Source organism: Eriocheir sinensis, chromosome 27 (genome assembly GCF_024679095.1).
Source record: "Eriocheir sinensis breed Jianghai 21 chromosome 27, ASM2467909v1, whole genome shotgun sequence".
Lineage (NCBI taxonomy): Eukaryota > Metazoa > Arthropoda > Malacostraca > Decapoda > Varunidae > Eriocheir > Eriocheir sinensis.
Window position 1 is genome coordinate 4,909,978 of NC_066535.1, and position 25,881 is coordinate 4,935,858.

The 25,881-nt window shown below is 44.2% G+C and overlaps 2 protein-coding genes across 4 annotated transcripts; both read left to right on the forward strand.

Moving 5' to 3' along the window:
- Window positions 1–2,073: 2,073 nt before the first annotated feature.
- On the forward strand, window positions 2,074–4,595 carry LOC127004025 (procathepsin L-like). 3 transcript variants are annotated; one of them, XM_050871250.1, is made up of 7 exons: window positions 2,074–2,092; window positions 2,319–2,396; window positions 2,509–2,661; window positions 3,057–3,239; window positions 3,455–3,646; window positions 3,766–3,931; window positions 4,129–4,595. In XM_050871250.1, exons 2-7 carry the CDS (start codon window positions 2,319–2,321, stop codon window positions 4,332–4,334), a joined length of 978 nt encoding a protein of 325 aa, XP_050727207.1. In that variant the 5' UTR covers window positions 2,074–2,092; the 3' UTR covers window positions 4,335–4,595. The 3 variants fall into 3 exon arrangements, with proteins under 3 accessions (XP_050727207.1, XP_050727206.1, XP_050727204.1); XM_050871249.1 differs by lacking the exon at window positions 2,074–2,092 and adding an exon at window positions 2,126–2,147; XM_050871247.1 differs by lacking the exon at window positions 2,074–2,092 and adding an exon at window positions 2,130–2,204.
- Window positions 4,596–4,737: 142 nt separating this feature from the next.
- LOC127004026 (crustacean calcium-binding protein 23-like) lies at window positions 4,738–25,694 on the forward strand. The gene is made up of 5 exons (XM_050871251.1): window positions 4,738–6,188; window positions 20,532–20,657; window positions 22,152–22,329; window positions 22,577–22,786; window positions 23,838–25,694. The coding sequence occupies exons 2-5, from the start codon at window positions 20,533–20,535 to the stop codon at window positions 23,937–23,939; spliced, it is 615 nt and encodes a 204-aa protein (XP_050727208.1). The 5' UTR covers window positions 4,738–6,188; window position 20,532; the 3' UTR covers window positions 23,940–25,694.
- Window positions 25,695–25,881: the final 187 nt, after the last annotated feature.

The following is a 25,881-nucleotide window of genomic DNA, read 5'->3' on the forward strand; positions in this document are numbered from 1 at the left end:
AATTTCATACTCTGTATCTCGGAAATTTCACATACCTTGGTAGAGTAGTTCTGAACAACGGTGAGTCTCGCCAGGAAGTCTTACGGCAGATTGGCTTGGCCCACGGTGTTATGGACTCCTCAGCAAGATAGGTATCTATGACGTTGTCGATACCTCTGCTCGCTGTCTTACTCTATGGATATGGGACATGACACTAAGCGGGGACTTTGAGAGGCGGACTGGTGCATTTGGTAATAAATGTCTACGCAGAATCATGGGGATATCGCTGGAATGACTTTATGTTAAACCGGCGACTACTCCGTGAGATTGATTCGACATATATTACTTGCATAGTCCTTCAACGCCAACTCGACCAGGCTATACGGAGATGTGGCACGTGCGTTACGCAGAAGCTGACACTGGTCATCGGGTTGTCTATGTAAGAGACACTCCTGAGTGGAGAAGGTCAAGGGGACGCCCACGGAGTTTGTGGCTTGAGCAAGTCGATAGATCCTGTCGGGAGGTACTCACCGGATGGGAAGGGGGCCTGCATGGAGATTCGCCCGGAGGGACCCCCGGACTTGGACGTCTTAGGGTGGGCGAGGGGACGCAACCCCCGGCATATGCTTGATTGATTGATCTTAAGTAGGTTATTTTTGCAACATTTGTTTGAGGCCAATCACATTTATGACATATGCTTCCATTATAGATAGGTAGAGATGGGACGAGGGGATGCATCAGCCGTGGTTCGTAGCGTGATTAAACGTGAGATTGACCTTGAGGGGTGCAAGTGCCCGGGAAAGCAACCGCCACCTTTGTGTGGGAATCCGCCTGTCTCTACCCAATGTGTGTGTGTATGGGCGTATGAGAGAGAGAGAGAGAGAGAGAGAGGGGGGGGGGATGGGGATCAGACAAATACGGAACACCTAAGAGCGATCAATGAGTTAATAACGTTCCTAGTGCTAGATCAGCTCACTTAGTAACCAAGTGAAACTTGTTGTAAAATGTTCAGTACATCCCCCTGTATAAAACACAAACCGTGCCAGAAATTTTCATTGATTGCTTACCCCCGCCAGAAGCCTAAAGGGGGTGACCATGCCCAAAGTGATGGTACACATAACAATTGGTAACCTTTTCAGCTAGGCTCACCTCTCTGGGCTCCCGGTCTAAGACTCGCCGTAACACTGGCGGATGAGAAACGGTAACCGAGAAGCAGTGTGGTCGCCAGGATGAGATGCAGACAGGCATTGGTCTGCCTGAGAGGAACCAGGGTCACCTGCACCCAAAACAACCCACATTGCCAGTCTGGACTTTGAGGCGACGGTGGTTGATAGCCGTACCAACCACAGGCTCTGCTAGCTTAAGAACAATATGTAGGCTATAATGATGTTTGAAATACTAACTAAATAAAGTAGGTTGTCGGTCAGTTATTGGCGAGGCTGGGGACAATGAATTACTTTGTGAAAGAATTTGAGAAAAATAACTCTCAGAACGTAACTCTAACGGATGGAGGCCGTAGTAGTAGTAGTAGTAGTAGTAGTACTTAGTAGTAGTAGTAGTAGTAGTAGTAGTAGTAGTAGTAGTACTTAGTAGTAGTAGTAGTAGTAGTAGTAGTAGTAGTAGTAGTAGTAGTAGTAGTAGTAGTAGTACTTAGTAGTAGTAGTAGTAGTAGTAGTAGTAGTAATAGTAGTTGTAGTAGTAACAGCAGCAGCTTAAGCTTACATAATAAACGCACGTTATATCAGTTTTTGACAAGGCTACGTAAGGGCAGTCACGTGACGCTCTCTGGTAACAAGAATATTTTATTGATGTTAAAAGACAAGCAAGAAAGAAAGTATCAACGGCTCCTAACGTCTTTTCTTGCCTTACAGCAGCTCAAGTACATGAATCCTTGATACGACACTCCTGGAAGTCATTTACCTTGACTTAATTTATTTGTTTTCCTCCAGTGTTGTTTGCCAGTTGTCACACACAAGTCAGGCGGGTGACATCATGGTGACATGCACGGGGTGGCATGACCCCGTGGTCCAGATGCCCGCCTTCCCACGACCCACGGCCCGCCGCCTGATATATAACAAGGGCGCCGGGAGGGTCCGACACACACACTGCCAAGGTGAGACCTCTTCGGGACCTAACTACATTGAGGCGTTCTTCTAGTGGAAGCGATGGTTTATTCATGTGCAGTCTTCTGCATAGATTTTTTTGGGGGATATCCTTGGTTCACAGTACTTTATTTTTCCATTAAGATTTTTTATATATTTATCATATATGAGAGATCACTTGTAAAACTGTCGATTAATCTTGAATGAAGGTAAAATAACGATGTCTTGTGTCTACAGATGAAAGTCTTCGTACTCGCCTGCCTTGTGGCCGCTGCGGTCGCCACCCCGACCCTCAACGAGTGGCAACAGTTCAAGGTAAGTGGGATGCTATGCATAGAAATTGTTTTTCATTGTATTTGAGTTAAATATAATCTAGTATATCCACAGTCAGTAGACACAGGCAGCACCTCACCACGTCCCCCTACAGGCACGGTATGGGAAGCAGTACCGCAGCACCAAGGAGGAGTCCTACCGCCAGTCCGTGTATGAACAGAACCAAGAGTTCATCAACAGCCACAACGAGCAGTATGAGAACGGCCTCGTCTCCTTCACCCTCGCGATGAACCAGTTCGGTGACATGGTAGGTTGATGGGTTAGCTCGTGTGTAAAATCAAGACATGCTTGTCGGATATGAATGAATGAAAGAACCAGTGAACCTTAATTCGTCGCACTGTTTTTTCGACTTTAGTCCATACAGATGTCTTCGTGTTGCCAAGACAGCCAAAGTGATTTACAACTGCAGTGATGAAACTCTTGGCCCACTCATTCTAATGTAATAAGGCAAAATGTTTTTGTGTGTAGCAATGAAAGTGTATTAGCACATTCGAGGGGAAGAGAATGCGATGGCATAAGTTTTAGCTTAAAATGAATTGAAACGATTCTTTTGCCTTAACTTTTTATTTCTCATTAATACCAAGTGTTGTGTCGTGCGAAAATACAAACTGGCTTACTCTTATTGTGTTCCTCATCTCGCAGACCACCGAGGAGATCAACGCTGCTATGAACGGCCTCCTGTCTGCCGGGAAGAAGGTGCCGAGGGGGACCATGTACCAACCCCTCGTTGACGAACTGCCCGACACCGTAGACTGGCGCGACAAGGGCGCCGTCACTCCTGTCAAGGACCAGAAGGCGTGTGGCTCCTGCTGGGCATTTTCTGCGGTGAGTTGGTAACCCATGGGGCGAGGTGAGGGGGGGGGGGGGGCAGAAAGTTGGAAGGTGGTATCATATTATGGTATGTAACATCGACAAAGCGTTACCTCGCCTCAGACCAATAACATGCGGCTGGCATGTTATTCAGTGCACCAACTCGAAGTTACTGTCATGCTTTGACGCACTACTCTTCTAAGTTTAACGAGGGCTGGGTCTTCCTGCAGACTGGCTCCCTGGAGGGCCAGCACTTCCTCAGCACCGGCAAGCTGGTGAGCCTCTCGGAGCAGAACCTCGTGGATTGCTCTGATAAGTACGGCAACTTCGGCTGCGGCGGCGGCCTCATGGACAATGCCTTCCGGTACATCAAGGACAACAACGGCATCGACACTGAGGAATCCTACCCCTATGAGGCCAAGGTGAGTTCCATGACACAGAAAATGACACATACAACTCCTGTCCGTGTTTCCCTTGAAAACTTCGAGCATTTTCCCGTTTGTTAAGATAACCTCATAGCTGTCCATCTCCCTGCTCTCAGAACGGTCCTTGCCGCTTCAACTCTGACAACGTCGGCGCCACCCTCAGCAGCTACGTTGACATCCAACACGGCAGTGAAGATGACCTCCAGAAGGCCGTGGCTGAGAAGGGCCCCGTCTCCGTGGCCATCGATGCCTCGACGTCCACCTTCCACTTCTACAGCAGAGGTAAATACACACACACACACACACACACACACACACACACACACACACTATACTGCCCATTATTATTACCACACACCCTTATCAAGTGCAGCTCTTCTATGGTTTAAAAACAATCCTAGGAACATGACGATGTTATAGCACATTCCCATCCTGTGGGATCCAGTCAGCATATGTATTTATTTGCCTCCTCTTTTAAGGAATCTACTACGATGAGAAATGTTCGTCCTCGTTCCTGGATCACGGGGTGCTGGCGGTGGGCTACGGCACAGACGACTCGTCCGACTACTGGCTGGTGAAGAACTCTTGGAACGAGACGTGGGGCGACAGTGGCTACATCAAGATGTCCCGCAACAGGAACAACAACTGCGGCATCGCGTCCCAGGCGTCCTACCCCGTCGTCTAAGAGCTCCGCCTCTTCGAGCTCTCTCCTCTATGGCCTCGTCTTGGCTGGAGGGTTATAATACGCATCAGTTTTCACGTGTTGCTAAAAAAGAAAAAAAAATAATAGCATCTAATGTTGGCGTATTTGAGGGCTTATGTTATTCTTTGCAGGAGATCCTGACTCTTTCGTACAAAATAATGAGGAGCCCTATATGTACCTGGTACGATTAGAGTAGTGTACCTAGATAATTAAAATGATATAAAAGATAAATGTAATCTTCAATCTTGCTTTGTCTTCTCTAAGGAAACTAGACTTCTAAACTCCTTGGTCTTGGTGGTGGTGGCGTTCCGCAGGTACCGAGGCGCCTGGCGTGGGTGCTTTTTGGGGGACAAAACATAACGATTCCAGAAGCAGGAGCGATAATATCAAGGCACGAATTGAAATGCACTGCCAGACATCGACCAAAACTCAATAAAAATGCCGCATGCTCTTTACAATCGGATATGTAGAGCCTCAGAATTGTGGCGAATAACTCAATAAAATCTGCAATCACCAAATAAATTAATGATCAAAATCTGACCAAATAAAAACATTAACAAAATCTGCAGTCACCAAATATACCTGGCTCTTGGAGAGTGTTTCTGTGACTGGCGGAGAAAGAAAAGTTCCAGAAAACACATTAAGCGAAAACAAGTCGTATAGTAACTATCGTCAAGCACTTATTCGGTGGGATAATCAATGGGCGATAGTCTTGTGTTGCCATGGCGACGACTGTCAAACACTAGAAGGCGACCAACCATCCATGCATTCCTTCACTACATCCTTGCCATTGCCTCTCCATCTTCACTAAACACCCAGGAAATACATTTCTTTATATGCAAGCAACTCGAGGTGTAAAGCGTATCGTTCAAGGAAAAAATGACAGCATGGTGTTTTTAATTAAAGATAATAACATCGAAGTTAAATATTTGATAAGAATATAAGTTAATCCTACTGCTTTTCCATTTGCTATTAACACTATCCATGCAGCCTGAAAATATACATCCTTATGCGCAAGCAAATCGAGATGTAGAGCATAATATCGTCCAAAGGAAAACTACTTCAAGATGTTATTGAGAAGTAACAACATTGAAGTTAAATATTTTATAAGAATGTAAGTCAATCCATGCAACTGCTTCTCCATTCTCACTAAACACAATTTATGCACACCCCAAAATACATTTTATACACAAGCAAATCGAGATGTACAGCAAGGGAAAACGACTGCAAGGTATTATTTTAGCGGCGACAACATCGAAGTCAAACATCTGATAATAAATGTGTCAGTCATTCCTGCTGCTGTTTTTCGCCTCCCGTCGTGTAGGTGTCCGAGCTGCCCTCACCTCGCTCGCCCAGGAAAGCCACGTTGGCGTAACCTTTCCCGCGTCACACAAACAACGGCGGCAGCGGCTTCATTATCATTTATCTTGAGGAAAACATTTTGGGGTTTTGAGGCAACATGGCTGTCCACCTTGCTGGCCACGCGCTGAAATCATTAACAGCGGAATGCTTTGAATATTTGCTTATTATTGACTTGATAAAGGGTAGAGTCAGTTCCTATAGATATAGTAGTCAGCCGAAGCTGTCGATGTTGGTTTATCATTTACCTAGCATGTAGAGATTTTTATCTACCATCCACCTTCAAGGCTTGCAGTTTATTGGTGCAATTATCCCCTCAGGCATCAGGAAGAGCTTGATGTTGGATTAATTGGCAACTTGCAAGGCGGCAGCGGCGGAGAGAAGCCAGCGCCTCTCACATACGCAGGCATTCCTCGCCTGACCTGCGCGACGTCCAGACGCTTCTCCCGCTGCTCCGTTCACCTGCATACAGTCCAGGTGTGTTGGGAAGGGGGAGGTGGAGAGGGTAGAAGTTTCCCGTAAGCTGCTAGAGGTATGATCACTCAAAACATGTTTAACTCTACGTCCTTTTTTTATTTTGTAATATTATCTGCTTCCTCCTGTGAGATTCACCCGTTAAACTGACAGGTCATGATGAAAATGACTTTAAAATTAATGCAACAAGCAAGATATGTAAGTGAGGTTGGAGTTACTCATCACAAAGTATTAGGGATATAACCAGTAGGTTATATCCCTAGTTAGTAAAACCTTATTTAGGAAAAATCTCATTTACTGAATATTTTAAGGCAGTTCACTATAATGCGAAGATGAATATGCATGTTTGCAGTATACATTTGTATGATGTCTACGCAACTTCCTTTTTGAATCTGTGGAGAGTATTACGAGCTCTTTATCACGATGCACATCGGAGCGTGACAGCCGCTGCTCGTGTGTCATGTGTCACGCTAACGCCGCGGCGGCAGACGTCCTGGGCTGCCGGGGAGAAGGGCGGGGGCATAGTCTTGCATTTCTTGGACTTTGGTAGTAGCGGCCTCAGGTAAATGTCCTTAGTCCACTTACTGAGTATTGTCAACCAACTTTTTTGCCCTATATATATATATATATATATATATATATATATATATATATATACATACATATATATATGTATATATATGTATATATGTATATATATATATATATATATATATATATATATATATATATATATATATATATATATATATATATATATATATATATATATGTATATATATATTCTAACCCCAGACTGTTGCCGCAGTAATCCCGCCGAGTGCACCCAGATCATTGAAGTTCCCAGGCCGCCGAGTGTCGGCTGTGAGGTAACGATTAGCGAATGAGGCGACATGATATCTAATGTGGCAGGACAGTAAGAAAGCTTTGATGCAGGAGTTTAACTTATTACGTAAATAGAATGTGCCAGTAATTAAACTTGGTGTTTTTTCGGAATGAAAGGGCAACAAAAAAGATAGGCGGCGCAAGGCATGAGTTCACAGTATAAAATCGTATTGTGAGGCATAAACCCTTGCAAAACTTTATATTATCTTTAGATTTAACTACATAAACTTGTTTTCTTCCCCAAATTCAAATATCAATAGGTAAGTTTGACAGACATATGATATGACTGACGCATCGGCTTCATGTTAAGAAGAGCAGCTGACAGAACAGCGTATAGCAATTACATGAGATGCAAAGGTGGTGTGAAACTAACATGAATTAGTACTATATGAGGGACTTTAATAACACCAACAAACTAAGCGTGACGCTACATCAGGAGCATTTAGAGAGTTTAGGGGGTGGGGAAGTAGAGCAACGTATTCCTCGTGACAAAGTGATGCTTGAGTTAGAGTATGACACAGTGAGCGGCGAAGTATGTATCGAAATGTCTACTTTTGGGGCACCGAGCGTGGGCTATAAATGTATAAAATGTAGCGAAGACAGTAAGGCAGAAAAAATAGAAAAATGCAGTAGATGAGACGGTAAGCTACATGGAAATATCAATATAGATATCTTCCTTTCGCTGACGAAAAGTAAAGTAGAAAAATCGTAGACCATTATTATAGGAGTCAAGGTGGGCGAACAATGGTGCTAATTACTAAAAACGAAAGGAATATGAAGGTTGAGGTAGCTGACGGTGCAGGAGGAGGCAAGGGAGATGGAGCACGGTGATCAGAATTTGAATTACGAGCATGATCATAAGGAGGGGAAGGAAGAGGAGAAAAATGGGATGGATCGTAGGGATCAGAATTATAATTACGGCCATGATTACAAGGAAGAGAAGGAAGAGGGGGAAAGGCTGAGGAAGAGGAGGAACGCGGGGAGTAGAATCAGGATTACGATCACAATTAAGAAGAGAAGAAAAAGAAGGAAGACAAGGAAAAGGCTGAGGAGGAGAAGGAGTAGGAAGAGGAAAATGGAATAGAAAGCGGGTGATTAGAATGAGTCAAGGAGAAGAAGGAAGAAAATGAAAAGACTGAGGGAGAGGAGAAGGAGAAGGAAAATGAGATGGAACGCGGAGAAAAGAATGAGAACTATACGATCATGATTAGAAGGAAGAGAAGATACAGGTTGAGGTAAAGGAGGGTGAGGAAAAGGCTGAAAAGAGAGACGAAAAGGTTAAGGAGGAGGAGGAGAAGGCTGAAGAGGAAGAAGGTGAGGAAAAGGCTGAAAAGAGAGACGAAAAGGTTAAGGAGGAGGAGGAGAAGGCTGAAGAGGAAGAAGGTGAGGAAAAGGCTGAGAAGAGAGACAAAAAGGTTAAGGAGGAGGAGGAGAACGCTGAAGAGGAGGAAGGTGAGGAAAAGGTTGAGAAGAGAGAAGAAAAGGTTAAGGAGGAGGAGGAGAAGGCTGAAGAGGAGAAGGAAGAAGAGGGCGAGGGGAGGTCATGTGGGACAAGGGCATGAGGAGTAGGGAGAAGGAGAGGGGAACGAGGTGTGAAGTGCGGACGCCTCTGTATCATGGAATGTTTGCTCGGTGGTCGCTAGGCAACGCATGTGACACGCCCTGGTGTGTGTGTGTGTGTGTGTGTGTGTGTGTGTGTGTGTGCATTAGCAAGTGCATATGGATAATTTAGAGCAATTGGAAGTCATGGAAACGCTTACGCCGTGTACTAAACAAACACAAAACCTAGTAATTAAGACGTTGAGGAGACGCATGCAACACTAACACAACTCACGCAATACACTCACTCATGCACAACACCCACACGCAACACCCGAAATTGATCTCCACCCAAAATTGACCTCCACCCAAAATTGCCCTCTTTTCTAGCCTCTCGTTCTTTCTTTCTTTTTTTTTTTTTTTTTGAGCAGCGTATAACGGACTTTTTTGTTACTGCCTTTGTTTTTAGCCATTGAGCCGTTTCCCGTGCGCTACCCCTCACACGCAAAACAGCCACCCATGGCCAGGAATTCCTGCCACGTGTAACGCCTTGGGAAGCAGCATAACATAAATAATAAACGAAGTAGATAACAGCAGCCAAGGGGTACTTCACTAGCGCTCTAAGTGCACGCAATGCTTTATTTAGCCCCCGAAGCACTCCGCCCATCCACCCGCTGCTCGTAGTGGAGTCGTGGGGTGCTCATAACGCTGGGTAATGCATAGTTTGAGGCTTTAGTACGGGACGCAGTATGGCTAAGCGTACCGTGGTATTATTCGCGTGCAAATAAATTACCGAAGCACTCCAGCTAGGCACGTGCTGCTCTTAGGGGTGTGGAATGCATTTACGTTGGACAATGATGTTAAGTTCAAGGTCTTTATCATGCAAGTTTTGGGGAGGCGGTAGCTGAGTGAATAGCGTGACGGCGCCGCGTCCAGGACGACGCGGGTTCGCGCTCTGGCCGGTGCCACAAGCTGGGATTTTTCAGTCACCGTCGAGTGCCTAAGACTACCCACATGCTATCCAGAAGACCACCTATCAACCCGGACTCAAGATTCTAGGATCAAAGATGAGCTCCGGGGGGGCAGCATAAGCCAATACAAGATAGCGCCACTATAAATACTTGCCTGCGCCACAACGGGCTGGGGCCGACCATCGGGCCCCATCAAGAAAGCCAAGCAGCGCCATAGGCGAATACGTAAAAAAAAAATCATAGGTAAAGTGCAGATGATCAAAGAATCCCACGCGAAAAGTCTAAAAAATATAGATGGATATGAACCTACATTTTACACTGACAAATATTGGGTGTAGTGGAGAATAAGCGCTCACTGCTGAAAAAAATTGCTTTATGCTGAAGAGTTCACGCTTAGTAGTGAAGACTGCATGGTTAAGGCAAAAACATGGAGGCATTACTGAAAAATCCACAAGTAATACTAAAGGATGCACGTTTAAAGACGTACAATTAGGGATAAAAGTGCAATGTTAAAAATGCACCCGAAATACTGAAAAAAAAAAATCTACGTACTTATAGTTAAGACTGCAAATGGATATATATTTAGAAGAAAAAAAAAACAAGACCTAACTTACGGAATCTATGTAGTTCAGAAATCTACTTGTATACTTTTAAAGACCTCACTTGTTTATATATTTTGGAATACAAGAGCTAACCTACAGAATCTATGTAGCTCAGAAATATCCCTGCACATGCATTGTAGATCTTCGTCCTCTTTCACCCCTCCCCCGACTCACACAAAACATATTTATGGGAAGACTTCAGAACTTACAAGATCTATGTATAGCTTATAAATATTACTGCATATGCATTGTAAATCTTTTCCCCCTCTCTCATCTTATTCTCCGACTATAACACAAAACATATTTATGGAAAGACTTAACTCTAATCCTCAGAGATGCACGCACGTGAATTACAGCGCAAGGGGAGAGAAAAAAACAAGAAAAAAATGAAGCTTATCCCTCGTCTTCTTTGTTGTTATTTTGTTGTTGTCCTGTGTAGGTAATCGTGAGTCCTTGTTTGCTTTCTTTCCTACTCTCGTGACTCGGAATCGCTCTCAGGACGTTCGTGTGCGTGTCTGCGAAATATTCAGACGAGCCACACACACAAACTACTAGGTCAGGGTACCCATTCTCTCTCTCTCTCTCTCTCTCTCTCTCTCTCTCTCTCTCTCTCTCTCTCTCTCTCTCTCTCTCTCTCTCTCTCTCCCCCCCCTCACACAAGAATACCAATACATCATCCGGCGGCTCGAAGTAGTTTACACTCAATACTTGCGTGCCTGATACAACGAATTTTGCTCATTATAAGTTTACCGTCCATGGCAAGCGTGACTAATAACACAGAGGGGGCGCGCGCACACACACACACACACACACACACACACGGACAGGATGACCCCTCCAAAATAAATGTTGTCTGTTTGTATGTATCTTTTTTTATTCTTTTTAGACAGGTGTGGAGTTGATATCACCTGCGTAGTCAAGGAGGTTAGAAAGAAAACGTCAAGAAAGCCCCAGAAGGTTTATTAAGTATGCATTAACTCCACACTAGGTATTTTTAGCAGGGTGTATAATTATCGCCAACTTTGTATTCCGGCTAATGGTCTTAATGCATTATTTTGGAGCTTTTAACCTTTTTCTTTTTCTCTCAACTCCTGACATTTTATTTCATGGTAATTCTTTTCATCTCTTAAATATTTCAGCTTTTATGACTTTAGCGCAATTTAGCTTATATTTGCTCGGGCACCTACGTATGTATGTATGTATGTATGTATGTAAATATGCAGGTGTTGATGTGTACGTGTCCCAGGTGGTTGCTGTGGTGTCGAGGGGGAGAGGGGGCGTGTCCGGGAGGGGAAGCTCGATCAAAGTCACCTGGAATGGGGTCTCCGGCATGTGGAAGGGGGGGCGAAGGGAGGAGCGACGCGCCCCTTCCCTCTCCAATCCCCCTCCCCTCTTCCCTTCGCCGCCCCCCGCCCCCTGCACTCTCCTTGTCGATAGTGAATATGGTCTGTCTCACCTCCCTTGCAAGCGAAGTATTTTTTACCCGACAGAAAATAGCGGAGGAGGTTGTTGTGAATTTGTTAAGTTTGCTGGTTTTCTTGGGTGCCGGATTACATTAAGGATTGCCATTAAACCTTAGAGGAGCAGTTTTAAACAAAGGGTGCCGTTGAAAACACGAAGGGCGTTGTAAATGAGGGCGGTCTATAACAGTTGTAAGGATAATCCACCCGAACACGTATCAAAGCGGATCGAGTCTTGGGTCCGTTTCTCAGATACTTTCGGCTTTCAGAACAAATATTTCCAAGGGTCACAAAGGAGGTTAGTCGGGTTCTCATGAGTGCTTTTTGTTTTTTTGTATTCATGGTGCGGAAACTGTCAGACTATCACTAGGCTCATAAAACTACCCACGGAAACATCCACAACAATCTCACAAAAAATCTTATCAAATGTGAGATTGTGAGCTCCGAAATGATTGAGAATTTGTGTATTAGGCGTTTCGTTAATTCAGACACGCAGAGGGCATGGGATTGGGGTGCGTTCTGATACTAGTTCTTCTGGGACGACTGACACAGAGAGAGAAATGTGTAATAATAAAGAATAAAGATAATACCAGACCATCGGGTGTTACATAAAGTCAAGGGAAGGAACGCTGCTTTCTCTGACTCATTCACACGGGAATAGACGGATTGGGGAGAATAATGAAGATACGTGATTCTGAAAACCACGATACCAGACATTATAGGAAGTCTTCTAAGTGGTTCTATATAAGGCCTTGAAAATGAATGTTGCTTTTTCCGACGACTTCGCATGAAAATAGACGTCTTGGGAAGAATAATGAAGATGTGTAATACTGAATGAATGAAAACCAGACAATAGGCAGTCTTCTAAGTGATGCTATTATAAAGCCTTGAAAATGAATGTTTTTTTTTCGACGACTTTCATACCAGACAATAGGCAGTCTTCTAAGTGATGCTATTATAAAGCCTTGAAAATGAATGTTGCTTTTTCCGACTACTTCGCATGAAAATAGACGTCTTGGGAAGAATAAGGAAGATGTGCAATACTGAATAAATGTAAATCAGACAATAATATGCAAGTCCTCTCAGTGATATTACAAAGAGTCAGGGAAAGGAGTGTGGCTTTCCCTAACTCATTCGCATGGAAGTAAAGGGCTTGGGGAGAACAGTCAAGACCAAGCTGTATGTAAGAAACCCTTTGAGTATTGTTACATAAGGTCGGGGGGAAAAAAACTCATTCGGAGCAGGATAAGGCGAATTGAAATACACCCTAAGCAAGTTATCGAAATCCTTTGAGTGGTGTTACATAAAATCAAGGAAAGAAAAAAAAATATTTGGGGCGAGGCTTAGACGAATAAAAATAAAACCCAAACAAAATATCGGAAGACCTTTAAGTGGTATTACGTAAAGTCGGGGAAGGTAACTATTTCAGGAGAAGCAAAATCGATGTAGGTTTTTCTTGGTAACGTGACTCACGCTTGGAGTGATACAGCTCCTCTTAAAATTATCCTCCACCTTATGAGCGATAGAACAGATAATGAACAAAACCTAGAGAATATAGACACTGTGAATATTAGAAGGTGAATATAAAGATGTATAATAAAAGGAGTATATTATTTTTTGACATGTTTAGTGGTACAGAAGCTCTTGAATATTATCTATCTATCTATCTATCTATCTATCTATCTATCTATCTATCTATCTATCTACCTTATGAGTTACAGAATAGAGTGAGCAAAGACAAAAGTATGGATGATAGAAATAACAAATGGCGTGTGTATTTTTTTCCTCCAGGTAACGTGACTCATACTTGGTGGTACAGCTGGTCCTAATATTGTTATCTTCTTTATGGGTGATATAAGAGAGAGAGTATACAAAAAACTAGAGTATGGACGATAGAAATAATAAATGGAGTATGTATTTTTTCTCCAGGTAACGCGACATACTTCTACTACAGCTGCCCCTTAAAAACTATACATCTACTTTGAGGAACAGAATAGAGGGCACACAAAAACTAGAGGACATAGGCGATAGAAATAATAAAAAAAGGTGTATATTTTTTCTCTAAGTAACGTTTCGCATACATAGTGGTATACAACTGCCCTTGGAATTATCGTCCACTTTATGAGCGACAGAATAGACGGAGTGAAAACTAGACGGCGTGGACGCTATGAATAATCAAATGTGTGTGTTTGTAGTTTAGCTTTTCCGTATCACGCCACACACAGGGGTTGTAGGTATACTTTCTGACTCACATCTACATCTGACTGAAGGCAACTTTGAATTCTTACTTTGGTACAATGGCGAAACTTTCATTATTATTTATGCAAGGTGCGTGTGTTGTATATATTACTAATTGGAGTACTTATTTCTTGTTTTGTTCCTTCCATCACGCGCCTCCTTCATTCACCTCATCAAAGTTTCTATAAAATACTTCACGTAAAGGTCAGTGACGTCACCGTTGACCCATCGTACTACCGTCATTACCTGAGGCGATGGTTCCTTTCCCGAAAATTTAAATGTGAAAGGAAGGAGATAAAGGATGGAGTGTGAAGGGGTAATATTTCACAGCAAGCACAAAGAACGTATTATAAAAATTGCTTTCCCGTACGAAGAAAAGGGGAACAATAATAAGAACAAGAGCGAGAGGTGAGAAAGCGAGAATATTGATGGAAAAGAAAAAGAAAAAAACAGGGGTGAGGTTATATCAGGTATTTGGGTCTGGTGTGTTTTTGTATTCTGTTGATTTCCTATAACACGTCACTAACTCACCCACCACCTCGTCGCCACCTCCACCACCAACACCCCTCCACTTCTCCCTCCACCTCCTCCATCACCACCAGCAACACCACCTCGCCACTCCCTCCACCACCAACGCCCCTCCACTTCTCCCTCCACCTCCTCCATCACCACCAGCGACACCACCTCGACCCCTCCCTCCACCACCAACGCCCCTCCACTTCTCCCTCCACCTCCTCCATCACCACCAGCAACACCACCTCGCCCCCTCCCTCCACCACCAACGCCCCTCCACTTCTCCCTCCACCTCCTCCATCACCACCAGCGACACCACCTCGACCCCTCCCTCCACCACCAACGCCCCTCCACTTCTCCCTCCACCTCCTCCATCACCACCAGCAACAACACCCCACAGGGGTCAGTGCTGGGACCCATACTTTTCATCATATATATCAACGACCTAGAACTAGGATTAAAATCCAATCTTTCAAAATTTGCCGACGACACAAAGGTGGGTGGGTGGGCGACGACGAACTGCTGCGAAGAGTAGAGAGAGAGAGAGACCTGGACCTCAGTCACTCAGTGGTCGAAAAATGGCAGAACCAAATTCAAATGTAAAATGTGTAAATCCGATCATATCAGCAGACAACATGTATACCATACCACACCACCACTACATGTTGTGCAGTGCAAGAGAGGAAGAAGGGTCACACCATCACAATGACTGAAACAAAACAAAAACAACACAGTCCGCCTGTCAAGAAATAAGAATACAAATACTGGGTTCATATCGAGGAACGAGAAACACAGACGAATTATGTTATATTATCCTTGTATAATTCGCTGGTAAGGCCCCATACTGGATGCGATACAATCTTACAATTCTGACATTATTTGAGACACTTGAATTGATGACGATAGAGCGCCGCGCCACGCCACACTGATACCATACCAAAGAAGAACGGAAAATGACTCGAGCGACTCAACCTCTTCAAACCTCTTCACGAGACGAAGAGAGGAGACATGATACAAGTCTTACAAGTCTTTACTAGCTGAACACAAGCTCAGCAACGTTGACTCTTCACACTCTTCTAACACACGAACACAAAAGAACAAAAAACAAAAAAAAGCAAAGCCAAGCCGACAGATACAGGGCATAAGCAGTTATTTCTCGAATGAGCCTTCTCTCGAGTTCACTTAATAGAGACCATCAAAACCTTCCAAACGCAGATCCACCAAGAAAAATCAAAACAGCCAAGAAACTTTGCTGCAAAAGTTCACTGCCACTGAACAAGGTCCTCCCTGAGGTTAATCAACCTTCCCACAAGCCCTCCTGTGGCCTTGAAAGATTAAAATGATTGAACGAGCCATGACTAATAGCATGAGGAACAGCCTCTTTAGCCTGCGCTGTCCCTCCCTCCACCACCAACACCCTTCCAATTCTCCCTCCACCTCCTCCATCACCACCAGCAACACTATCTCGCCGCCACCTCCACCATCAACGCCCCTACACTTTTCCCTCCACCTCCTCCATCACCACCTGCAACACCACCTGGACCCCTCCCTCACCCACCTCGCCTCTCCCTCCACCACCAACACCCCTCCACTTCTCCCTCCACCTCCTCAATCATCACTAGCAACCCCTCCACCACCTCCATCCCTCCCTCACCCACCTCGTTGCCACCTCCCCCAATCCTCCCTCCACCACCACCACCGTCATCACCACCGACCCAGTTTCGACCACTCCCTTCCTTGACCACCACCACCACCACCGCCCTTACTCCTCCCTCCCTCCCTCCCTCTGCCTCCACACTTCAGCAAACAACACCTCGCCTTCACGTCACGCCTGTCTGTCTGTCCGTCTGTCTGTCTCTCTCTCATTACCAACACGCATTGCTATTGACCTGTCATCTCACTCTCTTCTCTTATTCTTAGGTTTCTTGGACCGCCCTTTACGTTAATCCTATTCTTTTTATTTCTTTATATATAGTTTCTGTCCATTTATCAGCTCTCTCTCCTTCTCTTTCTTACCCTACCATGCAATCGCTAAATGAGATGATGGAGAAGAGGGAGTCATAGGGAATGGGAAACAGCCAGAGAATGAAACAGAACGAGGGAAAAGGAAGAGAGGATATCAATTTAACCATAAGAATTAGTTCAAAAAGACAGTGGGGAAGTTTCAATGACATGGGTTAGGTTTTGAGTCTGTTAGAGAGAATATGTCAATTTAATAATAAGAAAAGGGGTAAAAGGAAAGACAGAGGGAAAGTTTTCAAGATATGGGTTTGATTATCAGTCTATTAGAGGGAAAGATAGATGACTAAGAAATAAGAATGAGCAGGAGAGGGAGGGAGTGGTGAAAGGGAGAAATGCGTGGATATAATATTCGAAAAAGGAGAAAGAAAATAGAATGACAGCGGAGGACTAAGGATGGGGAGGGTGGGAGAACATATCGTCACCCTCATAAAATAATCGCCTAAGTCATTTTTCAGCGATTTCCAGGTTTTTGTTTACATCAATTTTTCAACATGTGACGCCCATTTTTGTATAGTTGCCTTCGTCATTCAGGGTTTGAGTGTTCTAGAATTGGCCTTTCCATTTCTGCCTAAATCTTGAGCCAAATGAAATAATGACCGTTCTTTTTCTGATTTCCTGTAAAGTAGAAAATAATGACTTAGGTGCTTTGTTTACGAAGGTGACGATATATAATTCGAAAATGGATAAAGAGAGTATAGTTGCAGTGAGCGGCGGAATCCTCTAAGGCGTGGGTAAGGTTGTGGATCCATTCCTAACCTAACCTTTAGACTAGGCTTAGAAGAGGTTTGGAATGTCATGCCTACAATCGATCTCATTCCTCATTCCTCTTCCTACTCTTCTCTCCTCTCCTCTCTTTTCCTTCCCTTTATTCTTATCTCCTTTCCTTCCTTTCCCTTCCTTTCTTTTCCTTTCCTTTACTTAAATTTCCTTTCCCTTGCTCTCCCATCCTCTCTGCCACCCCATTTCTTTTCTCCTCTCTCTTCTCTCCTCATTTCCCTTCCTTTCTCTTCCCTTCCTTTCCATTCCTTTTCTCTCCTCTCCTTTTCTTTTCTCTTCTCTCCTCTTCATCCTTTGCTTTCTTTACTCTTTTATTCTCCGTCCCTCTTCTCTTTTCTATTCCTTTCCTTTCCTTTCCATTTCTTTCCTTTCCTTTCCTTGCCTTTCCTTTCTTTTCCTCTTCTCCTCTTAACTCTTCCTTTCCCAGACTCTTCTTCTTTATCGTCATCTTCCTCTCCTCCATTCCTCTCCTTTCCTCTCCCGTCATCACCCTCCTCATTACTATTTGAGGGCATTAGCTGGCGCTCTCGAAAATAACTCGCCATGGCCTCGGCCATCCATTCCTGGCGCACACCGAAAGGCCACGCTCACTCAGGGGGAGGGGATCTAAATGTCCTCTGGGGGGGAAGGGCGGATGCGTGACGTCAAGCAAACATCACGAATACCTTTTGATAGCACTACCTGGCTTGTATAGAGGAGGAAGAGGAGGAGGAGGAGGAGGTTAGGGAAGAGGAAGAGGAGGAGGAGGAGGTTAGGGAAGAGGAAGAGGAGGAGGAGGTTAGGGAGGAGGAAGAGGAGGAGGTTACTGAGGAGGAGGAAAACGAGGTTATTAAGGAGGATGAGGAACACAAAGGAACACAAAGGAAGAACAAACAACAGCAGACATGATGGTCCTTACGAGGCTGTTTGTGACAAGCTACACTAACTATCTAATCAAAAGTGGCAGATGAAGGACAGCAAAGGCGAAGGCTCCTCCCCACCCCCTCATCCCTTCAGCCAAAGCTGGCAGGAATGGAAAAAGAACTATGCAGCATGGAAAAACTGCATGGAAATTATGTAGGAAAGAGGAAAGAACTACCATTACTGCTACCACTAACCGGGTTATAAAAACGAACAAGGACACCAGTATTCGAAAGAACTTAACGTTATTACGACAATAAGTAATATCTTAGTTGCTGGTTGGATTCAAAATACTTGTCTAATCTATTCTTGAAGGTCGTAACTGTTGTACTATAAACGACGTCACAGGGTAGGGAATTCCAAACATTAACGACTCGATTGAAGAAGAAGTGTTTGGCTTCGTGCGACGATAATCTTTTACCACTTATCTTGATATTGTTATTTCTTCTTGTGCTATTTGATCGATCATTTGTAAAGTAATCTTCCGCATTCATATCACTGAGTCCTTTAAATATGTTAAACACTTCTATTAGATCGCCTCGCATTCTTCGTTTTGATAGACTGCATAAATTTATTTCTTTAAGCCTTTGTTCAGAAGATACATTTCTCAATCTAGGAATCATTTTTGTTACTCTCCGTTGAACCCGTTCTAACTTTTCTACGTCTTTTCTGTAATAGGGAGACCAAAACTGTACACAGTACCCTAGATGGGTTCGAACCAGCGAATTATACAGTTTTAATATTACTTTTTCCGATTTATTATTAAGATCTGTTTCCGTCGAAATGTATTTATTGAGGTTATTGAGGAGGAGGAAGAGGAGGAGGTTAAGGAGGAGAAGCTTAAAGAAGATGATGAAGTAGATGAATAATTAGATGAGAAAGAAGATGAAGACGACGACGAAGAAGAACAAGAACGAGAACATCAAGAAAGATAAGAAAACAAAAACAAGAAGAACATAAAGAAGAACAAGATGAAAAAAACAAAAACAAGAGCAAGAAGAAGAAGAACAAGAAGATCAAGTAAAAACAAGAACAGAAAGAAGAGCATAAAGAACAAGAAGAAAATAATAAAATAATAAAAAAGAAGAAACGAGCCGAAGATCAATAACAATAACAGCAGCAACAACAACAACAACAACTACTACTACTACTACTACTACTACTACTACTACTACTACTACTACTACTATTACTATTACTATTACTACTCCTTCTAAAAATAAAAACAATAACACCACAAGTAAGACAAATAAAAAGAAAATATGATGATTGCTTCCAATAAAAAAAACGGAAGCAATTTTTTTTTTTTAGCAAGTCTCTTTTATTCATTCTTTGTTTTTAAGCAGCTTTAATAATATGCTCTCTCTCTCTCTCTCTCTCTCTCTCTCTCTCTCTCTCTCTCTCTCTCTCTCTCTCTCTCTCTCTCTCTCTCTCTCTCTCTCTCTCTCTCTCTCTCTCTCTCTCTCTCTCTCTCTCTCTCTCTCTCTCTCTCTCTCTCTCTCTCTCTCTCTTTTTTCCCTTCTTCTTCTTCTTCTTCTTCTTCTTCGCCATTTTCTTTATTTTCCTTTCCTTTCCTTTCCTTTCCTTTCCTTTCCTTTCCTTTCTCTCTCTCTCTCTCTCTCTCTCTCTCTCTCTCTCTCTCTCTCTCTCTCTCTCTCTCTCTCTCTCTCTCTCTCTCTCTCTCTCTCTCTCTCTCTCTCTCTCTCTCTCTCTCTCTCTCTCTCTCTCTCTCTCTCTCTCTCTCTCTCTCTCTCTCTCTCTCTAGCCACAAGCATGACGTGTCTGAGGCTCATAACCTAGGCGGAGCACGGGGCGTCCAGACTCGTTACTACATCACTCTCCCCTGGACGGCTCTTGACATTGATAGGTGGAGGGGGGGATGGGGGAAGGAGGGAGGGAGGGAGGGGAGGGAGGGGTTTTTTAAGGTCAAAGAAATGCCAGTCCTATCCAGGCCGGAATGCATGAATTTTTTAAGAAGATGAGTGAAGAAAGTAGGCCACAATGAAGTCTCTCTCTCTCTCTCTCTCTCTCTCTCTCTCTCTCTCTCTCTCTCTCTCTCTCTCTCTCTCTCTCTCTCTCTCTCTCTCTCTCTCTCTCTCTCTCTCTCTCTCTCTCTCTCTCTCTCTCTCTCTCTCTCTCTCTCTCTCTCTCTCTCTCTCTCTCTCTCTCATTTATTTCTCTATAATGATAATGGTTTTCAGTAGCTGACGTTTCTGCTTATTTGACTTTAATGTTGCAATCAGTATCGAAGCTATAATAGATTGATGTGTTAAAAGTATGCATGCGCTCTCTCTCTCTCTCTCTCTCTCTCTCTCTCTCTCTCTCTCTCTCTCTCTCTCTCTCTCTCTCTCTCTCTCTCTCTCTCTCTCTCTCTCTCTCTCTCTCTCTCTCTCTCTGCGACCTGCTATACCTGTCTCATTCCTGTCCGTCTCTTCCCAGCATGACTCGCGAAGATGAGATGAAGGAGGCAGCTGCCGCGGCGGCCGACGAGGCAGAGAGTGGGATGGACAAGCTGCGGTGCCTCCTGCTGACCCGCGGCTACAACGGCATCATGCAGTTCGGAAGGTAGGGCAGAAGGGAGGGTTGGAGAGCGAGGGGCAAAGTATCATATTCATAAATCTTTCGGCACCCAACCTCTCATATTTCACAAGGCTTTCGTAGGAGTTTTAGGCAATTCCAGTAGCTTATAGTTTTATGTTCCTTCTGATAGTTCGACCCTTCTTCCGTATCATGAACCTAAAAGGGCAGTCATTAGATCCCGACTGATCTCTCCTTTTTGGCCCTTGGAAATAGTTGATGCGCAAGACGAAAGTGTCTGACAATAGGTGCCTAAGTTCCTAAAGGGGGGAGGGGGTTCCTAATAGGGGAGGGGGGTCCTAAAGGGTGGAGGGGGGTCGTAAAGAGTAGTGTGGGGGAGTCCAAATTAGGCATATTTGGCTGGGATCGGAAGGTAGTGGAGAGGGAAAGGTTAGATGGTGAGGGGGAAGGTTCCGAAAGAGTGTGGGAGTTTCTAATGGGGGATGTTAAGTAGGGCTCAAAGGGCAGTGCAGCTAGGAAGGTTGGGTGGTGAGGGGCAGGCTGTAAGAGGGAGGGGTTCCTAAAAGGTGTTGGGTGAGTTCAGAAGGTAGCGTAGAAGGGAAGGTTGGGAAGCGAGGGGCAAGGTTCTAGAGAGGAGGGAAAAGAGGGAACCAAAGGATGATGCTTGGGTAAATTCGGGAGGTAGTGTATAAAGGGTGGTTGGGTGACATGTGGCAAGGTTTCTGAAAGTGGGAGGGAGGTTTCAAAGGGTGATGTTTGTGTGGGTTCTTAAGGTAGTGCAGAGAGGGGACGAGGGGGCAAGGTTCTTATGGGGCAGGGAGGTCATAAAGAGCCACGTCTGGGTGAGTTCAGAAGGTAGTCTAGAAGGGAATGTTGGGTGGCAAAGGGGCAAGGTTTTTAAAGAGGGAAAGGGGTCCTAAATGATGATGCTTGGGTGTGTTTAAAAAGCAGTGCAGAAGGGGAGGTTGAGTGGTGAAGGGCAAGGTTTCTAAAGAGGGGGAGGGGGTTCCTATAGGTCGATTTTTTGGTGGGTTGGGAAGGTAGTGTATAGAAGGGAAGGATGGGTGACGAGGGGCAGCGTTCCTAAAGGGTGGAGGGGTTTTTGAAGAAGAAAGTTTGGTGAGTTCGGAAGGTAGTGGAGAGGGTTAGGTTAGGTTAGGTTAGTTTGGGTGACGAGGGGCATTTTTCCTCAGTGGGATGTCTTCATGTTTTTTTTTTAGGATGTTTTGGGAGTTTGGTGTTTGTAGGAAGTGATACCTTAATGTACGAGTATTGATGTCGAGGTTTTGATGATCTGAAGGTGGTGGCTCTTGCATGTGTGTATGGGGACTAAGGGAATAGCTGGATAACATGACTTTAGGTTATCTATATGGTAAGACAAAAGTGGCCAGCAGGAATAGACAAGTCCCTGTACAAAAGTAGCCAGCAGGAATAGACAAGTCCCTGTAATTGATCCCACGTCCCATGATACGAGTTCCTGAGCATGTTTAGATACCCACGCCCTTGTTACACGTCCTGCAGGCTCTTCCGGATATCCGATGATGACGGCAGCCACACCCTGAACCAAGAGGAGCTGACGGAGGCTCTGAATAACTTTGGGCTTGAGTTGTCCGAAGATGAAGTCACCGAGATCTTCAGCTCCATGGACGAGGACGGCACCGGCTCCGTCAACTACGACGAATTCCTCGACAAGCTGAGGGTGAATATCTGAGGCTGTCTGGTGTAGCTTAGGAATGAAGTGGCAAGCGTTGTGATTTGAATAACGAGTGTACTTTCTTTTACTATTACTTTGATGTTGTTATTCGCTTCATGTTAACTTTGTAGATATTTCATGTTGAGAGTACAGCATATTCTAGCTCGTTTGGTGTGTCTGCATGTATGTTAGTGTGTTTATTGCAAAATGAAGGTATGTGCCTGATGTAGTCTCTTGTCCGTTCCCCCGGCAGCCGGAGTTGACGGAGGATCGCACGGCCATAGTGCTGGAGGCCTACGACAAGCTGGACCAATCTGGGGACGGCATGGTGACACTGGAGGACGTCAAGGGGCACTACGACGCCTCCAACCACCCCAAAGTCCTGGCCGGGGAAATGTCGGAGGATGACGTTCTCACTAAATTCCTGGGCCGGTTCGAGGGCACCACCAAGACTGACGGGCAGGTGGGTGGGGGTGTGCCTCCGGGGATAATGGTGACCTTTCCGCATTCCCATGACCTAGTTTTGTTTACAGAGAGGCCATGGCATCACCCTAACGAATGGATGAAGCTTGTGTCTTTCTCTCTTCTTTGGCTTCAGAGGAGAGATACAACAGGGTATTTTAGATCCTAGTTTGGTTTCCCTTTTTGTTAGTCTATAACACGCACAGCTGATGGATTAGAGCGTTTTATTTACAGAGAAGTGTTGCATCACCCAAGCGAATGGGTGAAGCTTGTATCATTCTCTCCCCACTGGCCTTAGAGGAGAGATACGGCAGAATATTTTGAATACTAGTTAGTTTCCTTTCTGTTAATCTATGACACGCACAGACGATAGATTAACACGCTCACCCGTCAGTAGTCAATCGCCTCTCTTCGATCAGTCGCTGACGGACAATGAGTAGCCTTCGCTTCGGGCAGACATAACCATTGATCAAACCGTACACGTACATATCCAATGCTGTCTTGAGCCACGGCAAGTGTTGGTATTCGAAAGGGCAACACCCAAGTGAGTCAGACGAGATACTCAAATATTTTCGACGTGAAAGCCTTTAACCTTTTGAAAAGTAACAGCAGTTTACTGAAGTTCCTTATTGATTAAAGGACATTAAGGCGATACTCTACAGTAACAACCAGTGCATGAAGAATTGAGTATTTGCATGTGTAAGTGGTCTGTTACACAGAAAAGCATTACTACCTCCAGCTACTCATGTGCCTGGTATGGGATCTTTCCTGAGGCGTGCGTGAGGTTGTCCAGTTATTTCCTGGATATTAAAATGCCCAATGAAAGGCCAAGCTTCTGATGCTGTAATACTGTTAGATTTAATGTGAATAAAAAATTGAAAATAATCACTGTCACGGTGTGTGTGTGTGTGTGTGTGTGTGTGTGTGTGTGTGTGTGTGGATAATATTTGCAAGAAGGAATGGGATGAAATATGTTTATTTTTCATATATTTATTTTCTTTGCATAAGCTTTTACTGATATGCAAATTTACACTTTCTTCCCCGTCCCACAGGTGACAAAAGAGGAGTTTTTGGAATATTACTCTGGAGTCAGTAAATCCATAGACGAGGACGAGTATTTTGTGGAGATGATGAAGTCAGCTTGGAAGTTGTAAGGCGAGCGGAGCAGCTGCGGGGCGGGGAGGCACCGGCAGGGCGAGGTTGTCCCGAGCGTCGCCGCGAGCTGGTTCGAACAATGCGGCTCCTGAAGCAGTGTTTGAAGCGGCCACGGCAAGCGACTGGCGCCACTTCACCATGACGAGCCAAGGAGCGTGTGGACGAGGTTGCTGGAGATACCTTTGGGAAAGAGGCATTATGCTAATTCTGTAGACTAACGAACAAAAAAAATAATGATAGGTGGTTAGAATTACTCATATGAGGGAAGCCTCACAAACACTTGCGGCGTGTTACCAGCGTGTAAAACTATTTCATGTTATATTTTTTATGTAATTAAGAGTACACGAGGATGGTTGAGCAGTCCACAAATTGGACTTCTTGAGGCATTACATCGAAGTGTGCCGTCATGATTGCTAGAGTTGTTGATTTATGAAAACGAAGAAATCATCGGTGAGTGAAACATTCGAGCATTGTTTCATTGTTTGCATTGATAGCAGGTTTGGTTAAATGTTGGAATTGCATAGGCTTATATATTTAGATTTTTTTATCTATATTTATTATTTATTATTTACATGAAAGGGACATAAGGGACTCTGTTGTGGATTAGCTTTACGAAAACTTTGTCGTGACCGACAGTCAGTCAGGTCATCTTGAACCTTGGCTGTATACCATCTTGCTTCACGAGAAGTCACGAAAAGGCCTCGAGACAGCCCGAGAGTATAACCTGGTGTGACCAGCGCATCAGAGTGATTTTGGGCAGTAATCATGGTGATCAAAGAGCATAAAAGCTTCTGAGAAGATATGAAAATATAAGAATAAAGGAAATGTCTCAAATAATCTTCGTCGCAGTTGTGGTGGTGGGCGGGAATAGATGATTGTGTTTTTGATGCTGGTATTTGCATGGCCGGTGATAGTGCTTGGCGAGGGACAGTGGTGGTAGTGCTGCTGGTGCTTATGGTAGAAATCAATTATTAAACATTCATATTTGTAATCACCTGCAGCACCTAATTCTGAACTGATATTGCGCTAGGGAGGAGCTGGAGGGAGAATAGGAGGAGGAGAGGAAGGAAAAACAGGAGAATAAACTATTACAGGGAACAAGGAACAACATGATGCATATAAGGAATAAGACGCAAAGAGTCAAAATGTCCTACTTCCTCTCTCTCCCCTGTCCCTCTCTCCCTCCACCTGGCGCCCGGACACTCACCTCTACACTAATTGGTGCTCACGACTCCGCACCTTCACATTCGTACACACCTTTGGATCCACCTGCCGCGTACCTTCAATTAAGCCGTAGCGAAGTGCTCCCCAGTATTGTTTGGTGGTAAGACAAGGGAAACACCAATACTCATTTAGTTTAGTTATTGTTTGATGATGATTTGTTAGAATTGGTTGTTTCTTTATCGTAATGTTTTCCGTCTTGTCCGTTGATATTGTTGTTACGTGTCTTCAACGTCATTGGTATTGCGCAAACCGTTGACGTTGTATATTATTTGTTACTATTGATTACTATTTATTTTTTGTTACTGAAATTCAACCCCAAACTAAAATTGTAAAAGAAATACTTGTTGTTTCCGCAATATTGTTACTCCTGTGTAGATTTTTATTTTAATTTTATTTTGGGGTTAGTATCGACAGCTGAGGCGGGAGAGGAGCATCGTAGAGCAGCTGCAAACTCTCGTGCACGGTGACGCTTGAACCTTTGTGTACATCATATGGTCTTTCGCTTCACCGATAAAGTGCAAATGAATAAATAGTTGTTTCTCTTAACCCTTCTTGATAAGTGATGCTAGTGAATGGTGCTGTGACTGCTGGTGTGAATAACTATGGTATTTTATGGTGATGGTGGTAGTATTAATGTGGCTCGGCTTCATCAATTTAACCTTTGAACTTTTGGTGGCTAAAAACTCATTACCTTGGGACAGGATAGTTGTGACAGCA